The sequence below is a fragment of the Gekko japonicus genome, unplaced genomic scaffold (assembly GCF_001447785.1).
Source record: "Gekko japonicus isolate JY-2015 unplaced genomic scaffold, Gekko_japonicus_V1.1 scaffold512, whole genome shotgun sequence".
Classification (NCBI taxonomy): Eukaryota; Metazoa; Chordata; class Lepidosauria; order Squamata; family Gekkonidae; genus Gekko; species Gekko japonicus.
In genome coordinates this window covers 542,909-561,324 of record NW_015170289.1, presented here as the reverse complement: position 1 = coordinate 561,324, position 18,416 = coordinate 542,909, and the positions used below count along the sequence as shown (strand labels likewise).

At 46.6% G+C, this 18,416-nt stretch overlaps 1 protein-coding gene across 1 annotated transcript in view; it reads right to left on the bottom strand.

Moving 5' to 3' along the window:
* LOC107116028 (protein eyes shut homolog) overlaps positions 1-18,416 on the bottom strand; it is a 300,578-nt gene that overhangs the window by 245,807 nt on the left and 36,355 nt on the right. Inside the window, 1 exon segment of the mRNA XM_015417875.1 lies at positions 9,276-9,429. Coding sequence (XP_015273361.1) covers positions 9,276-9,429 — 154 coding nt within the window.

Below are 18,416 nucleotides of genomic sequence, written 5' to 3'. Positions count from 1 at the left end.
TGCCGGCAGCCGAGGAGCAGGGACAGCGACTGGGTGAACGGGACAACAATGGAGCGTTCAGGACAGAGGCACGGTGGCAGCATGCGGCCAAGAGGGGCGGCTGGCGGCTCGGAGGCATTGGAGCGAATCGAGGCGGTTCCTGTTAGGGTGTTGCCTCGCAACAACGTGTTTGCGGGCCTGTTTGCCCAAGTGTGGCACTTGGTAGCGGGGTTGTGCGGTCGGGAGGAACCAACATCTGAAGGCCCTGCTGGTTGGCTTTGAGGATGCTATGGGAGTTTTGTGGGTTTACGGCCCTAAGCCTGGGAGCTAGTAAGGATGCACTGCTCAGGTTCTCGCTTCACCAGTAGTGAGCTGCTGGTTGCCGACGTTTTTTCACCTCTACAGGGTACCCTGCGAACTTTGTGGCCTCGGCACCCCCCCCCCCCAGCTCACTGTAGGGAATTCTTGAGGCCTCGGGGTTGGGCGCATTAGGCGCATTAGGGTGGTTGGCTTCCGGGATCGTTTGCTTTTGACTTGCACCCAGGGCTTTTCATTTGAGTGCCATCTGGGAGGTGTAAGGGCCCATTTCGAGTGGCACCTGGGGGCAGCCATTTTGTGCACTGGTGCCGGTCAACCATTTTGTCTTGCCTCGTGGCGCATTTTCACTTTCACTTTTGAGCTTCAAACTTGAGGATAGTTGGAGGTGGGCTGCTCTACTGGTAGTGGGTAGCCAGCTGAACAGTATGGCTCCCAAAAAAGGTACAGGTCGTTCAAAGGGTAAGCAGCCTGCCCCTAAGCCACCACCAAAGTGACCAGCTCCGGCACCTTCTTCGTCTGATGGGGTCCAGCAGGCCATCTTGGGCAATTTGCAGGTAGTGGAAGCAGCAGCAGGCTTGTCCACTCCTCTGGCAAGGCCTGTGGGTGGGGCAACGGGCCGAAAGGAAATGTGTGCTGCTGCCAATAAGAGATTTCAGGCCGAAGTGCTGACTCACTTATCTCTTGTAGAAGGGTGTACTGTTGTACCTGTGCCCAGTGAGGGTGGTGCCTCTGGGTCTCAGGATGTCAGAACACCTGTAGTGATCCTTTCAGAGGTTCAGTGCCCTCTCCCTGCAGCATTTCGTATTCTGAGGCCTCAGCTACCATTCTCCCTTTTGGCGACCTGGACCTCCCGCTGGGCGACCATCGTCTTCCTGCCACCAGAGATAGGATTTGCAGGAGGGAATATGTAGATGTTTTTAGCCTTTTGTACCAGGAGCTTGAGAGGAAGGAGAAGGAGGATCTCAAGGACCGTGACAAAGAGAAGTATAGGAGGATGAAAGTTGATAAAACCTGGGCCAATTGGGTGGCAGGTTTCGTAGTATATGCAGGAGTGCTATCTAAGGCTGAGCCATGCAGGGCGGCCTCTTTGTTCCAATACTTTGATATTGTTTATAAGGGATACATAGGCTATACTGGCCCTGCTTGGCTCCAGTATGATGAGTTCAGGATGCGAGCTGCTATGAACCCTTCGCTACGATGGGATCAGATCCACCCTCACCTCTGGTTGCAAGTCATGGTGTCCTCTAGACCGAATGCAGGAGATAGATTGCATAGTGGACATCTTGTAGAGTGTTTGTCTGACCCATTTAGTCCCCGCCATCAGGCGGGACGAGCGGCGGTTCAACCCCGCCAGATTTGTTGGGAATTTGGGGCCCAAGGAGTGTGTAATCGGAAGGCTTGCCAATATAGGCATGAGTGCCCCTTGTGTGCTGGCCCACACCCCTTCTCCACTTGCTTCCGGGGTAAACCCTGGCGTGGTTGCTGGCGACCGGAGGGTGGTGGTTCCGGACAGGCTCCTGAAAAGGGGGCCAACACCCATAAAGTTGAAAGTGCTTGAGTATTTGTTATGTGGTTATCCTAGGCACGCTGACAGTTTATATTTGTTGAATGATTTTTCACATGGTTTTCATATTCCTTACCAAGGGGTGAGGGCTCCATTTATGGCATATAACCTCCAATCTTTACGGGGTTTGGAGGACGTGGTGAAGGAAAAGATTGAGAAAGAGTTGAGGGAGGGTAGGGTCCTGGGGCCGTTCCCTTCCCCTCCCGTCCCTAACCTTCGGGTTTCCCCTCTAGGTGTTGTTCCCAAGAAAGCACCTGGGGAGTTCAGGCTTATACATCACCTGTCGTATCCGAAGGGTGGTCTGTCAACAATGCCATCCCTGAGGAGTTGTGCTCAGTCAGGTACACATCATTCGATCAAGCTGTGTGCATTGTGCGCTGCTGTGGCAGGGGAGCTGAAATGGCAAAATGCAACATTAAGTCGGCATTTCGCCTCCTCCCTGTGCACCCGGATAACTTTGAGCTCCTTGGTTTTTGCTTTGAGGGTCAGTTTTACTTAGACAGGGCCTTGCCCATGGGCTGCTCCATTTCTTGTGCCGCTTTCAAGCATTTTAGTTCATTTTTTGAGTGGGTGGTTCGCATGCGCTCGGGTTTTGGCACATTGGTGCATTATTTAGATGATTTTTTGTTTGTAGGTTCCCGGGGGTCTAGGCAGTTTAAGCGGTTACTTGGTTCCTTCGTGACACTGGCCGACGAGTTAGGCGTGCCTTTAGTGCACAAGAAGACTGAGGGCCCAGCTCAGGTGCTTACGTTCCTGAGGGTGGAATTGGATTTGGTGGCCCAGACGTCCCAGCTGCCCGCTAACAAATTGGGGGAACTGCGCGGTCGTATCCGTGATGTTTTGGGCAAGTGAAAGGCCACCTTGAGGAAGCTGCAACAACTGGTGGGTCATTTGAATTTCACGTGCAAGGTGGTGGCACCCGGCTGGGCCTTTTTGCGCAAGTTGTGCATGGCAATGGCTGGGTTGCGGCTCCTTCACCATAGGATACGAATTACAGTTGGTATCTGTCAAGATTTGAAAATGTGGCTGGAGTTTCTTACTTCTTTCAATGGCATTTCTTTTTGGAGGGATGATCTCCGAATGGAGGCAGAACTCCAGGTTCAGTCTGATGCGGCAGGATCAGCGGGTTTTGGGGTATACTTCCGGGGGCACTGTTGTGCCGAGTCCTGGCTGGTGGACTGGGTGGATGAAGGCCTAATAGATGACCTCTCCTTCCTGGAATTTTTTCCTATTCTGGTAGTGGTCTACCTGTGGGGGGGAGAGTTGGCTAACCACACGGTACACTTTTGGTGCAACAACCTCGCGGTTGTGCAGGTCATCAACTCCCTTTCATCCAGGTCTTCCCGTGTCATGCAACTGGTCAGGGCCTTTACACTTCGTTGCCTTCAGCTAAACATATTGTTTTTTGCCAGGCATGTACCGGGGGTGTACAATGGGATGGCTGACGCTCTCTCTCATAAACAGATGGAGAGGTTTCGTCAACTGGCCCCGGACGCCGACTTGCAACCGGTGCGGATGCCAACAGGGCTGTGGTTGGCTGGAAGGCAGAAGTGCACAGGGCAATAGGACTAGCCATAGCACCAAACACCAAGAGAGCTTATGACCAGGCAGTCATTCAGTTTATGGAATTTAGACAGGAGGTAGGGTATCCGGACACGTGGCCCGTTCCCTTGGACCATCTGTTGCATATTTGTGTGACGGCAAAAGGTAAGGGTATGGTGGTGAGCTCGATCAAAGGTTTGTTATCTGCAGTGGCCTATACCAGCCGGGTGCGTGGATTGGATGACCAGACCGGGGACTTTCAAATATGTAAGATGTTGGAGGGTTGGTTATGTAAGGCTGGACATCAGGTGGACTCTAGGCAGCCCATTTCTCTTGAAGTGCTGCATGGCCTGCAGGCTGTGTGGAGGGATGTTTGCTCTTCCGAGTCTGAAACCGCCCTGTTCCATGCTGCCTCTCTTGTTGCCTTCTTTGGGGCTTTCTGCATTAGCGAATTGGTTGCCCAAACTAAAAAGGATGTTTCTGGTAGGGCGCTATTGTTGCAAGATGTAAAGCTAGGTGTCATTAAGGCTTCAATTACACTGGGGCGCTCAAAAATGGATCAGTGCCGGTAAGGCATGGTGGTAGAGCTGGGCACTTGTGCTGAGAAGCAGCTGTGCCCAGTGACGGCTTTAGCCTCCTACCTGGCAATTAGAGGTGTGCATGAAGGTCTGCTGTTTCTGCACAGTGATGGCAAACTTTGATGAAACATCAGTTTTGGTCCGTCACAGCCAAGGCATTAGCGAGATTGGGGCTAGCAGGAAAGCAATTTTGTACCCATTCTTTCTGGATTGGCACCGCTTCTACGGCAGCGGCCATGGGATACTCAGCACGTAATATCCAGAGGCTGGGGCAATGGCGATCTGGGGCCTACAAGGGTTATGTTCGTCCATTGTTGGGACGTTAGCAGCCTATTGGCACAGTTTTTGTCCAATGCCTCATTTAACTGTTTTTTCTATTCTAGGTTTGATTGCCTGGCAGGAGAGGAAGACGGTTTTAATCTGCGGGCACAGTTTTTTTGTGTGTGTGGCTCACTGTGCCAGATGAACGCTGATTGGCACACAGCTGGACCTTAGCCAGTGGGCAGCTGTTGAGTGGCGTGGGCACCATGGTTTGCAGTGGTCGGGCCTTCTGCAGTTGTTGTTCCAGGAGAAGGTCGGCCCTCCGCCACAGATTTTAGTTATTCATTTAGGCAAAAATGATTTGGGGCTTAGTAAAAGGGAAGGCGTTTATCCTGCAGGCCTGTGACTATTTTCAGCTGATCTGCAGGCGATGGCCGGATACCCGCATTGTGTGGTCGGTGATCGCACCGCGTAGAGTCTGGCGTGGAGTGATTAGTCAGTTGGCCATTGACAAGGCTCGCTGGAAGGCAAATAGAGAGTTGCAGAGGATTGTTGAGGGTGGTTTGGGCATCTTCTTGCCTCACCCAGCTATCCATCCAGGGAGGGCTGAGCTGTATCGGCAGGATGGGATCCACCTGTCAGAAATGGGCATGGATATCTTTCTGGATGACCTGCGGCAAAGGCTTCGGGGGGCCTTGGGTCTCCCGGTGGGCATGAAGGCCTAAAGCAGAGGCTTGGCGTTGGCGTTGGCTGGGTTATAGGCGGTATATAGCTTGCGGTATGGTGAGTACCAGCTGACACCCATTATTTGGGTTGAAGGGGTCATGTGAGTACAGTCTTTGTGCCTTGTGGCACGGGGCAGGAAAAACAGACTGCCTTTGGGACCACCCCGTTTGGGTCCTCCCTTTGAGCCTAGCGGCTCAGGAGTTAGGGCTACAGGGTTATCCCGCAATGGTTAGCCGTCCGGGTGGGAGCCACTGCTGCTGGCTACCACCTGGGGCAGGGTGGCTCACCCTAATTCATGAGTTAAGGAGGGGTCATGGACCCCTGGCCTTGACCATACTGCAGAAACTGTTTGCCCTTGCCGTTGGTTCCAGTTAAAGTTGTAGTTAATAAAGTGGCCCAATGTTTAAATCCAGCAACGTGTCTGCCTCGTTATTCCAGCTTGGGGGGGCAAAAGAAAATTAAACTAACATGGAATATTTCCAATCAGCAGAGGGCAACAGGGCTTGCAATGCAAAATATTGTTTCCAATATATCTCACTTTCCCTGGTGCAGCTGCTTTCACATGGGGTTCTAGTGGCTGCGGGGAGGGGGAGGGGGAAGTGGTGAGTGCAAGCGAATGGGGACTGAAAATGTTCTCAGATGTGGACTTGGAGGTGTAAAAATGTGCACCTTCCTGCTCACAATGTAGGAAACCGTGATCTCAATTGCTGAGACCATGATCTGAATGATGTTGTTATCCTCCTGTTCTTCTTCCATTGCTTTCCATGGTGTCCCATCATTTACATCAGAGTAAATGATGGGACACCATGGAAAGCAATGGAAGAAGAACAGGAGGATAACAACATCATTTGGATGCTCTGAAAAACCTCAGTGGAATATCAGAGCTGGGGCAGAGCCAGTCGTCTTTGTAGAAACAGCTTGGGAAAGAACAAAGAATGAGGCCCCATGTGAGGCATCTGTGGAAACTGTTACTCAAAAAACCTTATGCTGGGATAAATTGTGTTAGAAGAAGAAGAAGAGATTGGATTTATACCCCGCCCTTCACTACCCAGAGGAGTCTCAGAGCTGCCTACAAACTCCCTTCCCCTCCCCATAACAGACACCCTGTGTGGTGGGTGGGGCTGAGAGAGCTCTGACAGAAACTGCTCTTTTTTTCAAGAACAGTTTTTATCAGAACTAGGCTTGCCCAAGGTCATCCAGCGAGGTGCAAGTGGTGGAGTGGGGAATCAAACCCGGTTCTCTGAGATTAGAGTCCACGCACTTAACCACTACACTAAACTGGCTCTCGTCTTCAAGGTGCTACTGCTTTCCTGTTTAATTCTGAGTGAATAATACAAGCCTGTGCTTGATTTTCTTTGGGTGCTGTTATGTATTGTTACTGAGACTGAGCTTTGTGCCAAGCTTCATAGTCTGCAAGGATCCTAAGAGTTTCCCTGTGAACCAATCAGAAGGGAATCATTTTGGAGGGAAACATTGCTATTGGCTTACTTTATAGAGGTAGTTATATTGAAGCAGCTAATGTCTGAGCCTTGTGTTAGATAGCATTGCTTGCTAGCATGATTGATGTTAGAGGATGAGACTGATATTTTGCTTTATGGATTTATATTTGCTGTCAAACACTACATGGACTGTGCATACACACACACTTAGGCTCAGAAAGCTCTACGTGTCACCTGTTGTGATACTACACATGGAAGGTGCCTGCACAAAGCCTTACATGTTAATGTAGGTGTCAGCTACACTGCCAGCCTGGTGAAGAAAGCACACATCTCCATTTTGTCAGCAAAAGAAAAACCTAAGGAGAAACAGCCCCCATTGTTGAACTGTCTGCTGTCACGTATTCTGCATCTCTGCTTTATTTTACATTGGCATTTCCTGCTAGATGGAGCCTTTTATGACCAGGGAATGGCCGAGCTTCATCTGCACTTCAAGGAGGTTCCTTGACACCAAGCTTTCACACTTGCCCAGATGCCATCTTTTGAGTTAGGTCTTAAGTTACAATATTGCCCAACCCTCTAGGTTGCCACCCCTCACTACACGCAACCAATAGGATTAGTTTTGGGATGGAGTAGCAGGTAGGTGGGTCTACAGGTTGGCACAGTTGCCAACCACCCAAAGAACCACATATAAAAGGTAAGGACCAGTCACCTGGCCCTTGCTAACCGCAATCCCTGCAACACCCCTGTCTGCTTTAACTCCTCTTTTGTCCCACTTGCTATACCCAAACCCTTGCCTCAACTTGATCTCTTGAACTGCAGCAAAGAGACCCACACATGCTGGCTGGTTCTAGCTGTGTGTTAACATCCCTAGATTTCTATTCCTCCCCATCCATTCTTCATTGGAACGAACAAGCTTCTGGACAGATAAGTATCACCCATCATCACCCTACCTGCTAATGCAAACGTGCTTAAGTTTTACTTCTGTGTTTCTAAGAAACTTGATTGAATGTGTGCGTGCATCAGTATTGTTTGTATGTGATTTATATTCTGAAGTAAAAGACAGATATTTTGAGCAACACCAGCCTCGACTCCCTTTACTGGTAACCCTTGGTGGGAACTGAGCCTTGGTATAAACTGGCAAGAACCCATATAAATTGCCAATTGCTGTAGATAAAGCAATTTGGCTAACAATTGAGCACTTGTTCTGATTGGCTGCCCAAAAAACAGACCAATCAGAGAAGTCCAGAATGAAACAGGAAATGTAAATAAGGTCTGCTGTAGTGTTTACTATGATTGGTTATTACTGTGTCAGGAGGTGTGGTTTTGACTGCTCTTGACTGTATATAAGTGGGGATTGTTGCTGGGTTGTTTTGTGTGTTGTGTTCTGAGCTGAAAAAAAGAAATCACTGTTGAGAAGAGCTGCCTCAAGCCCAGTATTTAATAGGTGCCAAATAACAGCTTTTGCTCACCATGTAATGCTGCCTATCTTTTTTGGGGGTGTCAAATTCAGTAGTTCTCTCTTCTCCTGCCTGCCTGTCTAGTGGTGCCAAATGCATGTTTTCATGCCTGTTATTCAATGCTGCCTGACTTATGGTGCCAAACTCTGCCAGCTCAGCAAATGAGAATTCCAATGGCTTATAAAAATAGGACCCTTTTTCCTGAGTGTCTGAAATATGGAAATAAGATTTTTTTTTTCATTTTCTTTGTGTGTGCGTGTGTGGTCATGCCTGGAAGTCATGGCAACCTCTGGCAACTCCTACTGGGGCATGGAGGACATTCAGAGAAGTGGCTTGTTAGCCTGCCTCTGCCTCCCAGTCCTGATATTCTCTGGAGGTCTCCCATCCAAATACTGGCCAGGGTTGGCCCTGCTTAGCTTCCGAGATCTGACGAGATCAGGCTTCCTTAGGCTATCCGGGTCAAGGTGAAATAAACATCTTTTTAGTTAATGGCACAGTTTCTGAAAGCTTCAAACAAGATAATAAAAGCATTAGCGCAAAATTAAAATCAACTGGAAAACAAAAGTTAATAATGTAGTAAAGAAATGAAAATAAGTGTTTTTTAAAAATAAAGCCTAAAGCATCCTTGTATACATAAACTGCAATTTTCCAACCAGCAAATGAGCAAAATCAACAACTGCTCATATAGACACCTTCTTTGTTGTGGCCCCAGCTGCCTGCCTAAGGAGATCAGGAAGGATCCCATTCTCCTAGCTTTCCACAAACTATGCAAAATGGAATTATTTAAGAGAGCTTTTTTACAGAGGCAATAGAATTATACTGTACTAAATGATTCACAAAGTTACTTGGATAAATTATTAGGGACTGCGTTTAGCTTGCTGAAATGTAATACTTATGATTTGCTTCATTTCTGCTTTTAGATTTCAGATTAGTTCTAATCCTATTGTATTGTTTATTGAGTGTCCTATCCTGTAGATTTTATTGACTCACTCTAATCAGCCTGGAGTCCAAGTGAGAAAGGTAGACTATAAGTAATGTAAAGAAAAATAGAATAAAATAAAAATATTTTAAATCTGCATATAAAGGCCAGGAAACCAAGAATAAAGGGAATATGATAGGATTAGAGAAATGCTGTACTACATGACAGATATTTTCCTACTAACCCAATTGAAAGCAAGGTAATAGCACTGGAATGAACTAAAAGCAGAAATCTAGGCTTGGCCCAATGAACGAATGAGTTCACATAAGTGATTTTTGCAACTGTATCCTTTCATCTGCAGAAGGAAATCTAATGAATTTAGATTCAGATACTTAAATCTTTTCAGACAGAATTATATTTCACTTTTCTATCTTCTCTATTTTTAGCAAGCATACACAAGTCTCTTTGCATCAAAGCATGGGGAATTCATACCTGATTGTGATAGGCACAAGGCCATTTTCACTAATGGAGGAATTGGCAGTCACCATCAGAATATCCAGCGAAGCACCACAGCCAAACCGTGCTGTAGGTCGTCCTTCCACAAGGTAGAGGTGAAGAAAGTGATTTCCAGCATCCTCATCACTCACTTTAAAGACAATAAAGTATTTGTTACACCTTTACAAAGGGAAGTATAAATATATTGAAATTATTTGCTTTAAAAAAGCCAAACTGCATTATATATATATACAAAGCCAGAGCACTGCCCCAGAGCCTCTTTCTAGATCCCGTTGTATTGCTTTCACAACGGGCTTTACTGCTAGTATATATATATATATATAAATATAAAACTCAAATTACCCACAGAATATAAATGGTATTTTTCCCCACATAGTTTTCCCCCCCACGTAGACAAGATGGCTATACAGTAAGTGCAAAAACAAGCAAATCTTTTTTACATAAAGCCTCAAGCACCAATGTTAGTGTTTACCTCAGCATGACTGTTACAGAACTGACAACTCTGTGGTGATACAAAGAGTCCTGAGGATATAATTCATGCTTCCTGTGAATTTCTTTCATCCATGAAGAATGCCTACAGACATTCCAATGGCACTTCAGAATCTCTAAGAATCTAAAGTTATGCAAAAGGACTCTATTCTTGCCAGCACTCCCTCACTTTTGGACACAAAACACTGGAACGTGCTGTCACCTTGCCCGTTAACTAGACCAAAACTACCAGTGTTTGTTGGTGAAGAATGAAGCCAGCTTCAGACATCAGCTATTCCATAAGAATTTTTACTCAATTAATAAAACCACATGGTTACAAAACAGTGCTGGGAATAATGCTGCCAAGAATTTGTGTCAGATGAACCTATGAAGAAAGCAGTAATAACAATTCCAAATCCTGCCAGTCACCTGATATGGATCTACCACAGAAAATAAAATTGTTGAATTCAGGTCTATGAAGACTGCAAGTTAGTCTTGGCTAGGTATTTCTGATACTATGGCCCAACCTGCATCTAGCATTTGCTCTGCTGTTTTATCAAACCCACTCTGGAACAGATATTTCCCTCTGCATTGCATGCCACTTTCACTTTGATTGATTGTGGGAGTTTATAGCAGCGTCCAGACTGCATGCCATTTTCACTTCATTTGATCTCTCGGTTTTATAGTAGTGTCTGCATCGATTTATGGCCATTTTATGGCTATGCAGGGGTGACTGCAGTCAGTACAGCATTGGCCCTGGGTTTTTGAATGTGGTTTTGACCTGCATCTTTTTCTGTTCCAGAGTGGGTTTGGTAAAACAGCAGAGCAAATACTAGATGCAGATGAAGAGAGAAGAGAGAAGAAGAGATTGGATTTATACCCCGCCCTTCACTTGGAGTCTCAGAGCGGCTTACGAACTCCTTTCCCTTCCCCTCCCCACAACAGACACCCTGTGAGGTGGGTGGGGCTGAGAGAACTCTGACAGAAACTGCTCTTTTTCAAGGACAGCTGTGCCAGAGCTTGCGACTGACCCAAGGTCACATCAGCAGGTGCAAGTGGAGGAGTGGGGAATCAAACTCAGTTCTCCCAGAGTAGAGTCCACACACTTAACCACTACATTGCTTAATTTTAAGAAATTGCTTAATTTTAAGAAACTAAGGGCAGTTTCATTCTGAACAGGCCAGGATATCTTGCATGATTAAAAGAATTGTAGTGCTTCGGGATTCACTGAATAACCCACAAACATATGTAAATTATCTTAGAGCTGTGAAACAGAGATTGGATTTGCTTGTCTACCCAGAGGTTAGTATTGGACAACTGAACATTCCTTCACAATTTCATATGGAATACTCTTTGACCTTTATTTCAGAGGTCTTATGTTCCATGTAGTTCTGATATAGACCAATAAAAAGGTATGGAGTACTGGGTACATACACACATGCTCAGCTTGGGGACAGTTTGAGGAAAGGTGCCACACTTGACTCAGAAAAAAATTGTCAGCATATTTAGCTTGCATACCCCACAAAAACAACAATGAAATTATCATATTCCACATATGAAAACAGTATCACTGTATGTGGTTCACAGATTAGCAGTCTCTGTTCTCCTGTTAAATGTCTATTGAAAGGCAGTAGGGAGGGGGAGGTCGTATTGATAAATGAATGAAGAAAGCTACTTTTGTCTTTGCATTTCAGGAAATACCTGATAATCCATTAGAGTCCATGTGCTAAGCATTCTTTTTCAAATTAGCTTCTTGTTCCTTTAGGCTATATAGTAATTTTCCATGAATTATGCATCTCCTATTCTCTCCCCACCCGATCTCTCTCTCTCTCTTATTAAATAGCCCTCTATTCTTTTGGCAGCAAGGCCCATATTAATAAAGTCTCCTCAGTAACATTTGGAGCCACTGAGTAGAGTAGAATAATTCAGTTAATTGTTGAGAGAATCTGCCCCACTGTCAATAACTTTCTTTTCAAATCATGATAGTTTAGCTGAGAAAGCTTTTCTCTACAATGTCAGCAAAAGTGACATGTGTTTTAAAGTCATTTACTTATATATACTTGCTAAGTTTTACACCAACAGCTGAAAAATTAAAGTGCTAAACCAGTCAGTCACCTCTGTGCAATGTGTTCTGTGCCTGCTGAGCTTGTACTTTGAGAAGAATGAAGACAGTAATGGTGCAAATAGCCTTGCCAACTGGTTTATTCCAGTTAAACTACTCTATGGGTATTGAACACATCAATAAGTTAGTACTTATTGTAAAAAGAATTGGGTAACCATCAACTGCTGTAAAGTAAAAGTGATAGTTTTAGAAACAGGCTTAGGAAACATAAATAGGGCTAATTAGCGTGTTTGCACAGCAAATACAGACCTTTAATCACCTCAAGTTGCACTTTGCTGAGAAACTGCTAGGGGACAGCACAGTTACAAGCTAATATATTTTACAAAGTCGTCATATACTTCCCAAGCACTAGAAAATTATAGGGAGACAGAGAATATATTGTTCATCTAGCCTTGAAAATACTCCTCATAGTCAATGTCTGGGCATCTAATATTAAGAATTTCTGTTATTTAACTTTCTGTAATTGCCCTCCTACTCCAACTGTTTAGCTGAGAGCAAAGTCTGGAATAAACTCACTGATTCCCAAGGTTAGCCTCATGGAACTTGAATGTTGGAGTAATTTTTTTTATTATTTATTCAATTTATACCCCGCCCTCCCCGCCGGGGCAGGCTCAGGGCGGCTTACATAAAATGCATATATAAAAATACAGTTAAAACATACATAAAACATACAAACAATATATTATTCACTTTCCTAAAATGCTGGATCAATTAAAGTGCAAGAGCAAAATTCCTAGATTAGACCATACCACTACTTCGGTGTTAATTCTGATGGCATTCTCACAATGGCTCAGTTTGATTGAGTGGTTTATGCGGAGAGCCAGGCTGAAGGTGGTAAAGCAAGGGGACAGGATCACTCCTCAGTGTTTAAGGTGTTTAAGCAGCTCCTAATCAAAGGCCCAGTGGAAGAGCTACATCTTACAGGCCCTGCGGAACGGTGAAACGTACCACAGGGCCCTGATCTTCTCCAGGAGTTCATTCCACCAGTACGGAGCTGGGACTGAGAAGGCCCTGGCCCTGGTTATCACCAGCTTGACATCCTTGGGGCCTGGGGGGGGGCAACTGGTTTTGGACCCTTCAACGCAGTGCTCTCTGGGGAACATATGGGGAAAAGTGGTCCCTCAGGTATGCCAGACCCTGACCATAAAGGGCTTTTGCTATTGGCAGCCAGTGCAATGCTTTCAGCACAGGCTGGATGTGCTCCCTCATAGAGAGGCCCATCAACAGCCTGGCCGCAGCATTTTGCACCAGCTGCAGCTTCTGGATTTGGGACAAGGGCAGCCCCATTTAGAGAGCATTACAGTAGTCTAATCTCAAGGTGGCCATTGCATGGATCACTGTTGCCAAAGGGTTGTGTACGAGGAAGGGAACCAAGTGCCTGATCAGCAGAAGGTGGTAAAAGGCTGACCTGGCAGTGGCTGCTACCTGGGCCTCCATTGTTAAAGAGGCATCCCAGACTCCTAACCTCCGACGCTGGCACCAACTGTGACCCATCGAAGGCTAGGAGTGGAATCCCTACCCTTGGGCCACCCCATTTCAGGCACAGGATGTCCGTCTTTGTCGGATTCAGTTTCAGTTGACTCAGTCTAAGCCAACCAGCCACGGTTTGTAATGCCTGGTCCAGATCTTCCGGTCTAGAGCCAGGCTGACTGCCCAACATCAGATAGAGCTGGGTGTCATCCACATATTGGTGACACCGCAGCCATGCCTCTGGGCAATCTGGGCAAGGGGGTGCACATAGATGTTGAACAACATTGGAGAGAGTGCTACCCCTTGAGGCACACCACAAGTCAGTGGATGCCTTTGGGACAGTTGTTCCCCTAGTGCCACCCTTTGTCCCCGACCCTGAAGGAAGGATGCAAGCCATTGCAAGGAAAGCCTCTGAGCTCCAGAGTCGGCAAGGCGGTGGATCAGTAGCTGCTGATCGATCATGTTGAATGCTGCTGACAGGTCTGACAGCAAAAGCACTACTGATCCGCCTCGATCCAGGTGCCTCCTGAGGTCGTCTATGAGGCTGACCAGTGCTGTCTCTGTCCCATGTCCCAGGCAAAAACTGGACTGGAAGGGGTCTAGAGTGGAAGTGTCATCCAAAAAGCTCTGTAACTGGTCTGCCACAGCCCTCTCAATTAACTTACCCAAATAGGGCAAGTTGAAGACCAGCCGATAATTAGCTAATTTGGCCAGATCCAAAGATGTTTTTTTCAAGAGGGGATGAAGCACAGCCTCCTTGAGTGTCCCAGAGAACTGACCCTCCAAGAGGGATTTGTTGATGATCTCCCCTAGGGCACCTTGAAACCCAGTGCGGCCAGCCTTCACTAGCCATGATGGGCAAGGGAGACACGTGGTGGGGCGTACAGTTAGGAGCAATTTGTCAACTTCCTCTAGACTGAGTGGACTGAAATGATCCATAACCCAGCTCGAAGACATGCATGGAGCCTCGAGTTCACTCACTGTCTCAACTGTGGCGGGGAGGTCACAGTGGAGCAACAACACTTTGTCTATGAAGTAGTTTGCAAAAGCCTCACAGCCAATATCCAGTTCCCTAACATTTGACCTGCCTTGTGGCAGAGTCGTCATGGACCGAATCGTTCTAAACAATTGGGCTGAGCATGAGTTCGCAGACGCAATCAGAGCTGCATAGTGTTCTTTCTTCACAGCTTTGACTGCCATCTCATAGGATCTCATAAACATTCTATAAGATGTTCTTGTAGCTTTGTTGCGGGCATCACTTTACACTTATCTCCACTGAATTTCATTTGCCATATTGCTACCCAGTCACCCAGTTCATGTAGATCCTCCAGGAGCTTTTCACAGCCTTGGTGTGAATCCTGAATAATTTTGTGTTATCTACAAACTTGAACACTACACTGCTCTTTCCCAATTCCAGGTCATTTATGAACATATGAAATAGCACCAGCCTCAATACTTTGTGGGACCCCACTGCTTACTTCCCTCAATTGGGAGATCTTTCCATTTAGAATCATAGAATTACAGAGTTGGAAGGGGCCATAAGGTAAAGGTAAAGGTTCCCTTGCTCGAAAGCCAGTTGAGTCCGACTCTAGGGTTGCGGTGCTCATCTCCATTTCAAAGCCGAAGAGCCAGCACTGTCCGAAGACATTTCCATGGTCATGTGGCCAGCATGACTAAACACCAAGGCGCACGGAACTCTGTTACCTTCCCACTGAAGTGGTACCTATTTATCTACTTGCAATTTCTTGCTTTCGAACTGCTAGGTTGGCAGGAGCTGGAACTAGAGATGGGAGCTCACTCCATCATGCGGCACCCGGGTCTCGAACTGCTGAACTACCGACCTTCCACAGCCTGCAGTTCAGCGTCTTAGCCACTTGAGCCACCACCATACAGGCCTTCTAGTCCAACCCCCTGCTCAAAGCAGGATCAGCCTAGAGCATCCCTGACAACTGTTTGCCCAGCCACAGCTTAAGGACTGCCAGTGAGGGGGGAGCTCACTACCTCCCCAGGCAGCTGATTCCACTGTTGAACAACTCTCACTGTACATTTTTTCCTAATATCCAGTTGGTATCTTCCCACCCTTAATTTAAACCCATTATTGTGAGTCCTATCCTCTGCTGCCAACAGGAACAGCTCCCTGCCCTCCTCTAAGCAACAGCCCTTCAAATACTTAAAGACAGCAATCATGTCCCCCTTCAACTTCCTCTTCTTCAGACTAAACATTCCCGAGTCTCTCAGCCTTTCCTCATAGGGCTTGGTCTCCAGGACTCCAATCATCCTCGTCGCTCTCCTCTGCACCTGCTCCTTTCTGCACACATCCTTTTTGAAGTGAGGCCTCCAGAACTGCACACAATACACCAGGTGTGGCCTGACCAGTCAGTGGGACCATGATATCTTGCAATTTGGATGCTATGCCTCTGTTGATACAACCCAAGATCTCATTAGCCTTTTTTGTGGCTGCATCATAAAAGGATACCATGACTGCTAAGCTTATTCAGGAGACCTTGGTGAGGTATCTCGTCAAATGCCTTTTTAAAATTCAACGTATGTCATGTCTATTGAGTCAACATTATCTGTGTTTAGTAACTTTTTCAAAAGGTTGGTGAGGCAGGACTGCCCATTCCAGAAGCCATGCTCACTTTCCCTCTGCAGGCTTTGTTCCTCGATGTGCCTAAAAATTCTATATTTGATTACAGTTTCTACTAATTTGCCTGGGACCAACATTAGGCTAACTGATCTGTAATTTCTTGAGTACCCTCTGAACACCTGTTAACAAAACTGGTGTAATTACTACTCTCCAGTCTTCCCCAAACTCCGTAACAATGCTACAATAAGCTTTCCTTTGTTCTCCTTGCACAACTTTCTCAGGGTACAAGAAAAGGATTATAATAAGAACTGGCTCCTATCATTAAATGTAAGTCCTTACTTTGTGACCTATTGCCATTAATTATGAATAATTCCCAGGAACTGGGAAAAATCAACAAATGGTATTAAATTTTATTAGACATTACAGAGGGAAAGGGGAGAGATCTGCAGCTACCATGTCTCTTCCTGACTCATGATTTCCTACCAGAATATCCAGCTTTAAAGTTTCCATGGGTCTATCACAGTATTGCTGTGGAATGGTATCTTCTACACTTAGGCTTACCAAACGCCGGCGGGGGAAATCTATTTCCTGGCAGGATGCGTGCCGCGGGGACGGCTGTGCGCGCTGCACCCGCCGTCGCCAGGATGTGACGCTCCGTGTTACTCTGGCAACGGGGCTGTTTGGGGTCCCGTTGCCAGAGTAACGTGGAGCGTCACATCCTGGCGACGGCGGGTGCAGCGCGCACAGCCGTCCCCCACGGCACGCATCCTGCCAGGAAATAGATTTCCCCCGCCGGCGTTTGGTAAGCCTATCTACACTGGTGGTTTCCAATCTTTTTGTATGGTGACTCATAAGTCTAAATTTAATTGGTATTGGGGTGACCCACTAAGAAAAACAAACATAACAGAGTTTGCACTAATTAATAAAACAGCTAAAGCTTGGTATCCACTTTCACAGGCTTTGCAACCAACTTTTGGGCAGGGACCCACAGGTTGGTAAACGTTGTTCTAACAATACTGCATCTGTTGTCTGCAGAGATAGTCCTGTGACTGCCTGTGCAGGAAAGGCGGGATATAAATTGAAAATAAAAAATAAATAAAAAATAAAAGACTGAAAGACTGTAGGGAGGCTTCATGTTATTGAAAATAGCCTTAAAAATTGTTCTAGGGGCAAGAGGCCAATTTGGTTTATTGCTCAATAGGACAGAAGAGAAAGGCTACTGCATAGATATATTCTACCTCTGAAGAATTAGAAGTGAATGAATAGACAGCAAAGAAGGGGGGGTGCTAATATATTGCTCAACATTTACCAGGAAAAGAGGTGTGGTGAGCCATCAGTTTGAAAGCTGGGTGTGATGAACTGATCTCCAAAACCAAGATGCTTAGTGTTTTAAAGCTGCGACAAAGGATTCTAGAGACATATTTTTTCCCCTAGATGTACCTGTGAGTTGTGTTTTTATTTTGCTCTTAAATTGTATATTCTGTATGGACAATTTATGCCAATAAAGGCTAACATGAACTTGAACTTGAAGATACCTGGGCCCTGTTCATACGAAGGGTTTTGGTCCGGGAGCGAGACAGAATGGGGGCGGAGTAAACGGGCGCGATCCCACGGCAACATCTGGGAATCGTTGCCTGCCCGTCCCCGATCCGTCCCTCCCGCCCAAAAACCCGCACTAAAAAGAACCACCTACCTGGGTGGTTCTTCCGAAGTAGAGCGCCTCAAACCGGCCGTGGGATCGGCCGGCGTGTCCTTGCGCCGGCACACCCGGCCCCCGGCCGAACTGCGCATGCTTGAGTATGCGCAGTTTGGCAGCCTCTCCCTTCCCTCCGACTCTTCCTCCCCGGCATCTGATCGTGCCGGGGAGCGACGCGCCGCGGCTTCGGGGATCCATGGGATCCCGCCGCAACGTCGCAACTTTGGTGCGGCTTTTAAAAGCCGCGCTTTTCACTGTGTTTTCCCTGCCATGTGGTGCATCAAATTCAGAGAGCTGAGAGATTAGGGGTACTCTATGTAAAGCACAGTTTGATTGACAGGCTGCTGCCTGCATGCACCCCCTCCTCACTGATTGGTCACTGACAGCTGAGGAGAGTTTCAAACGTCTTGTCAGCCTTATCAGAGGGAGTCAGGTGTCATTTGGACTTTGGCCTGGCAATTTCCAGTCAGGAAGAGTGTATGTGTTGGTTTTAGGGAAACAGACAAGTTCACGTGGGAAGTAAAGGGGCACAGTTCCTACCCCTTACTGTGTAGCCTCACATTTGAGGAAAAGTTCAGAAATCAGAACTTAGTCTAAGTGTCAGCCCTAGCTGAATTCCATTTATTCACACTCTCCAGAACTGGGGTTTAGGTTGACAGAAGAGACTGGATAAGAGGTTAGAAACTGCCAATCTAGTCAAACAGAAAAGGATTATCTTTCCTAGAAAGAGGAGGATATTTCTTACCCTGTTATTCAGAGGGTTCAACTCAGCAG